Source organism: Mus musculus, chromosome 9, assembly GCF_000001635.26.
Source record: "Mus musculus strain C57BL/6J chromosome 9, GRCm38.p6 C57BL/6J".
Classification (NCBI taxonomy): Eukaryota; Metazoa; Chordata; class Mammalia; order Rodentia; family Muridae; genus Mus; species Mus musculus.
In genome coordinates this window covers 110020468-110033429 of record NC_000075.6, presented here as the reverse complement: position 1 = coordinate 110033429, position 12962 = coordinate 110020468, and the positions used below count along the sequence as shown (strand labels likewise).

The 12962-nt window shown below is 40.2% G+C and overlaps 1 protein-coding gene across 8 annotated transcripts in view; it reads right to left on the bottom strand.

The window, feature by feature from the left end:
* Window positions 1-12962, bottom strand: part of Map4 (microtubule-associated protein 4) — a 154114-nt gene that overhangs the window by 50525 nt on the left and 90627 nt on the right. For 7 of the 8 annotated variants that reach the window (XM_030244102.1, XM_006511955.3, XM_030244101.1 and 4 more), the window contains exons 4-6: window positions 7207-7329; window positions 5638-5751; window positions 1197-1331 (exon numbers count right to left, since the gene is read on the bottom strand). In XM_030244102.1, coding sequence (XP_030099962.1) covers window positions 1197-1331; window positions 5638-5751; window positions 7207-7329 — 372 coding nt within the window. Of the gene's footprint in view, window positions 1-1196; window positions 1332-5303; window positions 5532-5637; window positions 5752-7206; window positions 7330-12962 lie in introns of those variants that run through there. The other variant, XM_011242938.3, reaches the window with a different exon arrangement.

Below are 12962 nucleotides of genomic sequence, written 5' to 3'. Positions count from 1 at the left end.
CCGGGAAACTGTAAAAGTCAGAAAAATTAAATAAATGAAAATTACTTTCTAATATTTGGCTTTTAATGAATATCAAGGTTTAGTTGTTCTGTTTTGTTGGTTTTTAAACAGGGTTTCTTTGTGTAGCTTTGGCTGGCTCAAAACTACATCTGTAAATTAGGCTGGACTCAAACTCACATAGATCTATCTGCTTTTACTTCCCCAGTGCTGGGAAAAAGACAAGGGCTACCACTGCCCAGCATGAATACAAACTTATAACTGATTAAGAAGTTGCAGAGTTAATGTCTAACGTCTACCTTTGACAAAAACAACATTGTAAAAAATGAAGTGATGCTAGAAAGACAAGTCATTCCTCCCTGGCTTTCTGGCTGAGATCAAGTACACTAAGAACACCAGATGTGGACTAGACATGGCCAGGAAAAATATACATTTAAACAAAAGAACACAGGTACAGGGGCTGGAGAGATGGCTCAGTGGTTAAGAGCACTGACTGCTCTTCTGAAGGTTCAAATCCCAGCAACCACATGGTGGCTCACAACCATCTGTAATGAGATCTGATGCCCTCTTCTGGTGTGTCTGAAGACAGCTGCAGTGTACTTAGATATAATAAATAAATGAATAAATCTTTAAAAAAAAAAAAAAACACAGGTACATAACCAAGCTAGAAAGGGAACTAGCAACTAGATGTCATGAAAGGGCAGGCTGTCTCTTGCTCCTTCGCCTGCTTGCTGTGTGAGACTGAGTAACTGCTAGATCCTTGGACTTCCATTCATAGCTGAGACTGAACCATTGTTGGGAATTGGGCTGCCGACTGTAAGTCATCAATAAATTCTTTTACTATATAGAGACTATCGTAAGTTCTGTGACTCTAATAATCCCTGACTAATACAGAAGTCTGGCATTCAGTAGGATTAGGCAGGAAGAGCACCATAGGCCAGCATCGGTTACTTTATGAGACAAAACACTCCAGTGTTTAAAAATCTGCATCAAGCATGTCTTTCATCACAGCACTCAAGAGACAGAAGCAAACAAGTTTGAAGCCAGCCTAATCCACACAGTAAGTTCCATTCCAGGTAAGATTCTGTTTCTCTAAGAAAGATAAAAAGACTGTTTATCTATATCTGCTATAAGCTGCTTAGAACACTGATTACTGATGCCATAAGCAATAACTAATGAAATAGTTTTCAATAACTTACCTGTTGCTGGCTGTAGGGTTTCTATAGTAACCTCTGGGGAGACACAGGACTCTGAACATGGAGAGTTTGGGGCTCCCACAGACCACTCCTGAGATACAACAGCCGTGGAAGCAAATGAGTCACAGGGAAGCATACCTAATATTGAAACACAGTTTTTAAATGTGGTCATCAATAGTCAGGGGAAAAGACATTTGACAGTTTAAATCAGAAATGTGTTGCCAAGAAGACACAAACCCAAAGACCAATAAAAACAGACATTTGCTAAGTGGTGGTAGCTCCATCTTTAATCCCAGTACTTGGGAGGAAAGGAAGGCACATCTCTGTGAGCTGGAGGCCAGCACAGAGTTACAGAGCTACAGAGCTAGTTGTATGAGAGCCAGAGCTGTCATACACAGAGTGAAACCATGTCTTAAAACAAACAAAATAAACAGCCTGGAGAGATGGCTCAGTGGTTAAGAGCGCTGACTGCTATTCCGAAGATCCTGACTTCAAATCCCAGCAACCACATGGTGGCTCACAACCATCTGTAATTAGGTTAGATGCCCTCTTCTGGGGTATCATTTTCTGCTTAGGGTTAATTGTTGGCTTTTTGGAGATTTACTTATTTAGTATATGTGATGGTTTGTATATTCTTGGGCCAGGAAGTGGTACCATTTGGAGGTGTGGCCTTGTTGGAATAGGTGTGACCTGGTTGGATTAGGTGTGTCACTGTGGGTGTGGGCTTAAGACCCTCACCCTAGTTGCCTGGAAGTCCGTCTTCCACTAGCAGCCTTTGGATGAAGATGTAGAGCTTTCAGCTCTGCCTGCGCCATGCCTGCCTGGTTACTGCCATGCTCCCACCTTGATGATAATGGACTGAACCTCTGAACCTGTAAGCCAGCCCCAATTAAATGTTGTTTGTTTTTTTTTTTTTTTATAAGACTTGCCTTGGTCATGGTGTCTGTTCACAGCAGTAAAACCCTAACTAAGACAGTATATTTTTAATATATAGTGCCACAATAAAGCCCTGGCTGTTCTGGAATTCTCTATATAGATAAGGCTAGCCTAAAATTCAGTGATCACCTGCTTCTCCCTTATGCCATGATTAAACGTGGGGCCCAGCATATTATCATCTTTTAATTTATAAGCACACACATGGTGCATGGGTATGTGTATTTATTTATATGCAGGTACCTGCAGAGCCAGAAAGAAAGCATTAGAGCCCTTAGAGCTGTAGTTACTTGTGGTTATGAGCCTCCCCATGTTGGTTCCCAACTCTGGTCTTTGCAAAAACAGATAATACCTCTATAGCCCAGGTTTGAAATAAATTGTTACCAGGAAAAATAGTAACACATCCCAGTAACACCATGAACCAATGTCTACCGCTTACATTTTACTGAAATTTTAGAATACTGAAGAGGGAACATTACCAACATCAACATCAATGGAGCTCAGTGGATAGCACATTATTGTGAGCCTTCATTTACCTATGAAACGAGATTAGAATCTGCCTTTCTAAAAATGCCTAATAAATTATTAGCAAGGTGACAAAAGAATTATGTTCTTCTATGTCAGACACAATATGAGATTTAATACCACAAGGCCCAAACCATTGCCAATTATTAAATGTCTTTCTTTTTTTTTTTTTTTTAGAGATTTATTTAATGTATGTGAGTACACTGCCACTCTCTTCAGACACACCAGAAAAAAAACATCAGAGCTCATTACAAATGGTTGTGAACCACCATGTGGTTGCTGAGAATTGAACTCAGGACCTGTGGAAGAGCAGTCAGTACTCTTTTTTTTGTTGTTTTGTTTTGTTTTTGTTTTTTAAAGATTTATTTATTATTATATGTAAGTACACTGTAGCTGTCTTCAGACACTCCAGAAGAGGGCGTCAGATCTTGTTACGGATGGTTGTGAGCCACCATGTGGTTGCTGGGATTGGAACTCTGGACCTTCGGAAGAGCAGTCGGGTGCTCTTACCCACTGAGCCATCTCACCAGCCCGCAGTCAGTGCTCTTAACCTCTGAACCATCTCTCCAGTACCCTTCTTTCTTTTTTTTTTTAAAGATTTATTTTATTTATAAGTACACTGTAGCTGTCGCACCAGAGGGCATCAGATCCCATTACAGGTGGTTATGAGCCACCATGTGGTTGCTGGGAATTGAACTCAGGACCTCTGGAAGAGCAGTCAGTGCTCTTAACCTCTGAGCCATCTCTCCAGCTCCCTTCTTTTATGATTATGATTATTATTAAGGAGACAGAATCTCATGCTATGTCGTCGAGGTTATCCTGGTGATTCTCCTGTTGCTATCCCTCCTCAGCACATGACCCTACAGGCATAGCACACACCACCACATCCAGAAAAGATTACTGCAGTTTAGCTAGAGAGGCAAACTATGTGCATCTCAAATAACAAACAGTACAGTAAGGACTAATTGCTATCGGGGTGTAAGAACTTTGAGGATTAGATCATCACAGAAGTCCTCAGAAAGAAAGCAGGAAGAGGAAAAGAGGGCTGCCAATATTAAGATTTAAGAGCCCTCTTAGCAAAGAAAGCAAAGAGACAAGATGACAAGAACTGGTGTAAGAGCAATCTTATTCAAGTAGATCTGGCTTATCCTAGGGGGCAAACAGGACCATACAAACCATGGGGAAATGACTTGAAAGTCAAATCAATTTAAAACTGCATAAAGAATGTCTTTTTATGATCTTCTTCATGAAGATGAGGACATATAAATATTTAAGGATTCAAGTTATTCATTAACAGCAGGATATTAAAATGGGCTACAAAAGACAATAAATAGAAAGGCTGATTAGGAGACTAATGGAGTGATCTAGATGTGAAGAGACTTACATTAGAAGAAAGCAAAGAGGATATAAAAGAATACAAGGCAGATCCTACAAATAAGCTGGTGGCACACACCTGTAATCCAAGCTACTCCTGAGGCTGATTGCAGGATCATGAGTGTGAGCCCACCCCAGATAAAAATAGCAAGATTCTGTCTAAAAAATAAATGGAGAAGCCCAGCGTGGTGGTGCACACCTTTAATCCCAGCACTCAGGAGTCAGAGGCAGGCAGATTTCTGAGTTTGAGGCCAGCCTGGTCTACAAAGTGAGTTCCAGGACAGCCAGGGCTACACAGAGAAACCCTATCTCAAAAAAAACAACAACAACAAAAAACCAAAAATAAATAAATAAATAGATAAATAAATAAATAAATAAATAAACAAGTGGAGTAACACTTCAAAGAGGAGGAGAAAAGAGAGAGGTCAGAGAATACTCAGAGCAACCAAAACATAAAGATGCCAACAAGACAAGATGAGGGTACTACTGATAAGTGATAACTGTTGTTTACAATGGACCTGACACTATGCTATCTATTTAACCTAATTTTATCATCACCACATCTCTAGAGTAGGAACTAATGCTGGCTCCACTGTATAGATTTAAAGGATCAGTAGGGAGGGTTGAGTTGGCTCAGCTGGACTGCTGGCCCAGGATGCAATGAGCAACCTGGCTGTGGTTCTGGTGATTCACAAAGACCCCTGTGGCATCCATAACATATCATCTCTGTACTTGGTGAGTAGAGGCAGGAAGAGTAAAAGAAGTAATTCTTTGCTAGATAACAAGTATTAGGCCAGCCTAGGATATATGAGATCCCATCTCAAATAATAAGAAATGAATAATAAAAAACCGAATTTCTTCTAGACCATGAAAAGTAAAATGTAGGCAAAATCTGACCATACCTTATAGGATTCAAAGACTTATAAAAACCTCAAACGTAATTTCTCTAATTTGCTATTGGAGACCTTAGAAATCCGTACTCTTTCTGTTTTTCAATTTCAAGGTACTGTGTAAAATATTGATTTAAAGCTATCTCTTAGGTCCATGAGTACCTGCCATATGTGTGTATATGTATATAGTAATTATATATTATATTAAGTATATGTGTATATATATAATATACATGTATATATGTGGATGTATGTGCACATATAAAATTCATGTTTCATGATTTCACATTAGTTCAGATGTATGGTCCCAGGAAATAGGAGGGAGAGAAAAAGAGAATTAGGAATTCAAGACCATCCTTGGTTACATAGCTAAAGCCAGCCAAAGCAGATTTCTTTTTTTTTTTTTTTTTAAAGATTTATTTATTTATTATATGTAAGTACACTGTAGCTGTCTTCAGACACTCCAGAAGAGGGAGTCAGATCTTGTTACGGATGGTTGTGAGCCACCATGTGGTTGCTGGGATTTGAACTCTGGACCTTCGGAAGAGCGGTCGGGTGCTCTAACCCACTGAGCCATCTCACCAGCCCCAAAGCAGATTTCTTATGTAGAATTTACCTATAAAAATTGTATTTTTCTCTTTATCATTTCTCACTTATTGTATGGATCTCTATATAGTAAATAAATGATAGATGTGTCATAGCAGGTCTAGTTGAAGCCGTACCGTAACTGTCTTCTGAAGGATTGTCTCGCTCTGTAAATGCAGAAGCGTTCGTGGGTCCACTGGAGACAAAGAGCAGATCTGCCAAACCATCATCACGGTGCTCGTTAAAGGGCTCTAGGATGGAAAAACAACCAAAGATACATACACAGTGAATACAATTAGGAAGGTAATTATCTCTTGTTTCCTATGAATGTTGATTTGTTACATCTATATTGCCAATAGTAAATTAAATAACATGACTACATATGATGAAGCAACAATAAATATTCACTAATTCACTTGGTATAATAAAATGTAATCCATAGTTCCTCTAAAATTTGATTATTTAAGAAAGGAAGCAAGCATAAAACTTCACAATACTCCACTTTAAGCGTCTAAAAATTACACAGAAAACTAAATTTCAATATGCTAATAGACATACTTTTAAGATATTAAAACAAATAGAAAATGGCGACTATGTGATGGCCATAAAAATATAAACACCTAAGTTAGATTCTCCAGAACCCACAAGGAAGTCTGGTATGGTGGTAGATGCTTGTAATTTCATTCTGGAGACAAAGATACAGACAGCACACAAAAATTAAAATTAAACAATAAAATTATGTTGGACATGAAGATTTATGAGCTATACAATGAAATTCTATCTCCAAAAAAAAAAAAAAAAAAGCCAAATCAAACAAACAACTAAAATGTTTTCTGTAGAAGAGGCTAAAAAAAAAATTTTTTTTTCATGTAAACCTCTATAAAGAATGCAGCATTTCAAATGCTCACTGAGATCAGTATGGTGTTGAATGCTTTAATTCCAGAGTTCTCCAGAGTTCTAGTCCAGGCCAGCCAGAGCTACACTACACAGTAAGATGCTGTCTATCTTTAAAAAAATAAAATAAGCCGGGAGTGGTGACGCACGCCTTTAATCCCAGCACTCGGGAGGCAGAGGCAGGCGGATTTCTGAGTTCGAGGCCAGCCTGGTCTACAGAGTGAGTTCCAGGGCAGCCAGGGCTACACAGAGAAACCCTGTCTCAAAAAACCAAAAAATTAAATAAATAAAATAAAATAAAATAAAATAAAATAAAATAAAATAAAACCTTGGGACTAGAAGACAGCTTTGAGCGTCAGTTCTCTGGCACACAGTAAGTCATTACTGCAGTCATTTCTTTGGAAAGACTTGGGTGCTGAGGGACTACTACTTACTGCCCTATAGTTCAAATGTACATGGATATGATACAAATATTAGTAATTGGTTTTCAAAAGATAAAAAAAACTAATGTTGAGTGCTTCTAAGGAAGGATTGAATAGAGCTGGGTGTGGCTGGCCACCCCTGTAATTGCAGCTTGTTGAAAGGCTGAGGTGGGAGACCTGCCAGTCAAGGTGGATCGCTGTGTGAGATGCTATCTCACAGAAAAAAAGTAAGAATAAATAAAGATAATGGTCCAAGTAAATGCGTTATGGAAATGATTATACTTTGGCCATGCCTTGGCTAAGCTATTTTGTAGCTAAAATTCTTTCTCTTGGTGGAAGTTACAGCCTTGTCACCTATCATCTCACAGGTCACATACAGCCTGCACTTACCAGCCTGGTCAGTATCTAACACTTGCTGAGGCTGGAAACAAAAGCTTGCATCTTCTGGCCAGTTCTGGCTGCTCTGATAATCCGGATAGTCCACTCTCTCTTCAAGGAAGTCAGTTGGAGACCCTTAAGAGTCAAACAAAATAAATAATAAGATATCACTGTTTTCCATTCTACCCGTATTTATAAAATACTACAGATAGAACAATAGAACACAGTCACATCTAATAAACACTTTTCAGGGGAAAAATTTTTTGCTTTCTGTATTTTTCAGACAGGGTTCTCCCTAGGTAGTCCTGACTGGCCTCAAACTAGAGATTCCACTACTTCTACCTCCTGGAATGCTGAGATTAGCAGTGTGGGTCAAGCCCAGTAAGGGGTGGGGGTGGGGCTGGGGAGCTGGGGGGGCTAAAGCTAGAAGGAAATGAAAAGGTACTCCCTGGTCAAGAATGATTCAGTTTGCCTGCCAGATGGTGGTGGCTCACACCTTTAATCCCAGCACTTGGGAGGCAGAGGCAGGCGGATTTCTGAGTTTAAGGCCAGCCTGGTCTACAGAATGAGTTCCAAGACAGCCAGAGCTACTCAGAGAAACCCTGTCTTTTTAAAAAAAAAAAAAAAAGATTCAGTATTAAGGTAATTCTTGGGCAAGCAAAATAGTTGAACAGGTAATACCTGCTAATAACAAGCCTAAGTTCCATTCCTGGGACTCACATGATGAACTTCTGCGGGCTGTCAACTGACCGCCACAAGTTTATTTACCACATTATGTACTTGCTCAGACAGACAGACAGACAGACAGGAAGGCAGGCAGACACACACACACACACACACACACACAATTTAAACAAACTCAGAAATCTGCCAATAGATACAAGACAATTATTGAATTTTGGCATTCTGGACAAATGCAAGTTTATATTCAAAGCAAATTAAATTTAAAAATCACTTAAGTTTTAAAGGTTGTATATTCTATAATCTATACAGAAGGTTTTTAACAAGTATAAAACCACAACAATTTTGGAAACAAAAATAAGTTCAAGGGCTTATAGTGCCTAATTTCCAAGGTTTTTATAAATTTATTAATAACTCCCTTTGGTACTGAGCAGGTATTTAAAGGCATCTAACCCTGCTCCTGACAAAAAATAAGCACCAAGTATTGATATTCAGCGAAGAGATAGAAGAAAAAATTGAAACAAAAACATCCCAGTCAAAAACTCTGACCCATAAGTGTTCCTGTCTGAAAGAACTGAAAACATAGAGAGAAGTCTGAGGAAAAGGAGGTTCAGCAACAGGCCCAGAGTGGAATCCAGCTCAAGGGGAGGCCCCAAGGCCTGACACTATTACTGAGGCTATGGAGTGCTCACAAAACTGGTCCTAGCATGACCGCCCTCTGAAAGGCCCCACAAGCAGCTCAGAGAGGCAGGTGCTGTCCATTCGTTATACCCAAGCAATGGACAGAAGATGCTGAGCCCTGTGGTTGAATTAGGGAAAAGCTGGAAGAAGCTGAGGAGGAGGAGGAGGGCAACCCCATAGGAAGACTAACAATCTCAACTAACCCGGACCCCACCATCTCTCAGACACTGGATCACCAACAGGCAGCATACACCAGCTGATATGAGGCCCCCAACACATATACAGCAGAGTGCCTGATCTGGACTCAGTCAGAGAAGATGCACCTAACCCTTAAGAGAGGTCTGATGGGGTTGGGGTGGGGTGTGAGGATGTCCTCTCGGAGACGGTGGGTGGTACAGAGGGGAGGTATGGGATGTGGAACAGTCAGAGGGTAGACCCAGAGGAGGATAAAAATCTACATAAAATCTATGTGTAAAATAAGAAAAGATTTAGGGGATGGCAAGATGGCTTAATGGGTAAGAGCACTGACTGCTCTTCCGAAGGTCCTGAGTTCAAATCCCAGCAACCACATGGTGGCTCACAACCATCCTTAATGAGATCTGACACCCTCTTCTGGTATGTCTGAAGACAGCAACAGTGTACTTATTTATAATAATAAATAAATCTTTTAAAAAGAAAAGAAAAGTCAACTGGCAGAGCTGGAGAGATGGCTCAGCGGTTAAGAGCACTGACTGTTCTTCCACAGGTCCTGAGTTCAATTTCCAGCAACCACATGGTGGTTCACAACCATCTGTAATGGGATCTGATGCACTGAGACTGTCTTCTGACCTCCACAGGTATGACTGCATGCATGTGTACACACACAACTGCACACATGCACACACATACACATAGAACTTAAAAGATCATAAATCTGATAAAAAAAAAGCTTATGTGCAGAAAAGGTTAAAATGAACTATAATTCACTTTTAACTCAATTTAATGATGGATAGTTCAAAGTTGGAGAGATGGCTCGGCAGTTAAGAGCACTGTCTGCTCTTCCAGAGGTCCTGAGTTCAATTCCCAGCAACCATATGGTGGCTCACAACCGTCTATACGGGGATCTGATGCCCTCTTCTAGCGTGTGGGTGTACATGCAGAGAGAGCACTCATATATAAAATAAATCCATCTTTAAAAAGAAAAAAAAGGAAAAGAATGGACATTTGAATAAAATGTATATAAGAGATATTATTACAGGAGGAAATGCAGCTCATTATTATTTGCCCTTAGGGATATATAACCTGAAATGGGAATAAGGAGCCCCAATATTAAATATTAAAAAGTCGATTATCAGCTAGGGTATAACTAAATGGTTATAACAGCACTTGTCTAGTAGGCACAAGGCCCTGAGTTCAATCCCAAGAATTGGGGGAAGCAGGGGACTGAAGGCTGGAGATGGCTCAGCGGTTAAGAACAAGAGGGTACAAATTTGGCTCCCATGCTAGGTGACTCCCGACCACCTAGATTTCCAGCTTTGGAATATCTAATACTTAGGGCCTATGTAGGCGTCTGCACACACAATCAAACACTAACAATCAGGAGGCAGAGGTAGGCAGATCTGGGTGAACTCAAGAAAACCTTGGTCACATTCCAGGCCAGCCAGGGCCACATAGTAAAACCTTGTAAAAATTTAAGCCTATGATCACTAAGGATGATGATACTAGAAGATTTTAATGATTTTGTAAACTTGGAAACTTCCTGTTAGAAAGTTGGGGGCTGGAGAGATGGGTCAGTGGTTAGAGTACTGACTGGCTCTTGTTCTTGCCTTCCTGCTCCCCACCCCCCAGTGACATGCTCATGGTCGGCCTCTACTCCTCTTCTCTTCTCTTCTCTTCTCTTCTCTTCTCTTCTCCCCTCCCTACCTCTGTCTCTCATTCTGCCTTTCTCTGCCTCTACTACCCTCATCTTCCCTCTTCATGCCCTGAATAAACTCTATTTTATTTAAAAAAAAAAAGTGTTGATTGCTCTTCCAGAGGTCCTGAGTTCAATCCCCAGCAACCATATGGTGGCTCACAACCATCTGTAATGGGATCTGATGCCCTCTTCTGGAGTGTCTGAAGGGAGCAATGGTGTACTCATATATATATATATATATAAAACCCTTTAAAAAAAAAAGATTGTAAAATGGGCCAGGTGGTGGTGGCACATGCCTTTGATCACAACACTTTGCGGGGCAGAGGCAGGGAGATCTCCGAGAGGCCAGACTGGTCTACAGAGTAAATTTCAGAACAGCCAGCCAAGGTTCCAGAGAAATCCTGAATTGAAAGAAAAAACTAAAACAAAAAATCAAACAAACAAAAACAAAACAAAGGAAGAATATAAATGGTACAGGTAAATTTGTGAACCCTTGATGGTTTCCTTTTGTTGAGTTCAACGCTGATTTGCGCATGTTTGAGGATGAGAGAGAATGTGAGTGTATTCATGGAGGTCAGAGGACAGCTTGCAGGAGTCTGTTCTCTTGCATCATGTGGGTCCTGGGTACTGAACTCAATCCATCATCAAGCTTGGCAGCCAGAGCCTTTACCTCTTGTTGAGTAATCTTGCCAGACTTCATTTCATTGTTTAATAATATCTTTATTGAGGTGTAATTCAAGTCAGTCAAATTCATCCTTTTCACATCAGGATTCAGGGAGATTGATATGTTTTCAGAGATGCATTTTCTTCATTCCAAAGAAAAAGTCTATAATCTTTTGCCCAACTCTTACCCCATCCCCTGACATCAACTTTGTTTCTATGGACTTACATCAGATACTCGATATTAGAAACCGACCTCTTTCATTTACAGTAACAGTTTCAAGGTTCTGTTGTATCATAACTCAGGACTACCTCACACTTTCATCTATTGCTTAGCTGAGGTTTGGTTGTTTTCACTACTATAAATAATCCATGAACACATAAAACCTATATTCTCAGAAAGACTCCAGAAGTAGAATGGAAGGGTCACATAACAATTTCATGTGGAAGCTTTTGAGGAGCTGTGAAACCTTTCTAAAATGGCCCAAACAAGGCTGTGTGGTTGCAACAATATTATGTAATTGGCTTTCTCTTCCCCATGTATTCATCAGTGCCTATCTTATTTTAGCTATCCTAGATCTGGTCTTGGTACAAAGTATTATACTCTTCTGTTTTTTCCTTTAAAGATGATTTTTCTGGGGACTGGTGAGATGGCGCAATGACTAAGTGTGCACACTGTTCTTGCAACAGACTTGATATCAATTCCCAGCACCCACATGGGGTGACTACAACCACCTGTAACTACAGTTCCAGAGGAATCAAAAACCTCTGGCCTCCTGAACACACTGAGGCACATGAACACCTGTACACAAAACTGAAACAAAATTAAATTTTTTTCTTTTTTTCCTCTCCTCTTAAACCACTTTTCCTTTGTTGTTTAGATTGGCACTTCCTTATAAACAAACATGTTAAGTATCTTTAGTACAGAAACAATGTGTTTCATTGTGGCATTTTTGTATATTCACAACATTCATGGCTATGGCGAATCCCCAAAAATCATATACACAGGTCTCTGGGTATCTCTATTATATGCTAACTGAGCTATAGGCATTTTTGTTTGTTTGTTTGTTTGTTTTTCGAGACAGGGTTTCTCTGTGTAGCCCTGGCTGGCCTTGAACTCAGAAATCCGCCTGCCTCTGCCTCACAAGTGCTGGGATCAAAGGCATGCACCACCACTGCCCAGCTTACAACTTTTTTTGGCATCTTTTTCCTATGTTTATCAGCCATTTATATCAGAATTTTGACAATGCTGACAAACACAGGAAAAACATAACGAATCACACACTCAGACTTATTGAAAGGAGCCTTTACCTGTTTACCCATCTAACCTGTCTACCCTCTAAGGCCTCCTTCCCAAATCCACATGCACTGTGTATTCAGATGCTGATTTCTATGTCTTCACATCTGGTTGCGGTTCTGAAGTTGGCATGGTCAAGCATTTCCAGTCTCAATGTTATGTAAAAATTGTTTTCCATCACCTCTGATTGGTTAATAAAGAGCTGATCAGCAAATTAGCTGGGCAGAAGAGAATAGGACTAGACTTCCGATCACAGTCAGGGGGTCAAAAGAGAGACCAGAGAGGGTGGGTGGGGAAGAAGACAGGTATAGAGACATCATGTGGAGGAACCACGGAGGATTAGAGGATTAAGGTCCAAACAAGCCGAGAGATGAGCCATGAGGATACACGTGAACTAGAGTGAGTCAGGCAAGACCAGATGGCAAATAACAGGCATGTGGCTGGGTAGTAGCAGCTCAGTGGAGTTAGAATAGCTCAGCACCCACCCGGCTTAGTGCTTGCATCTTGTTATTAAAAATACCAAATCTCTATGTTGATTATTCAGGAGGTAAAATG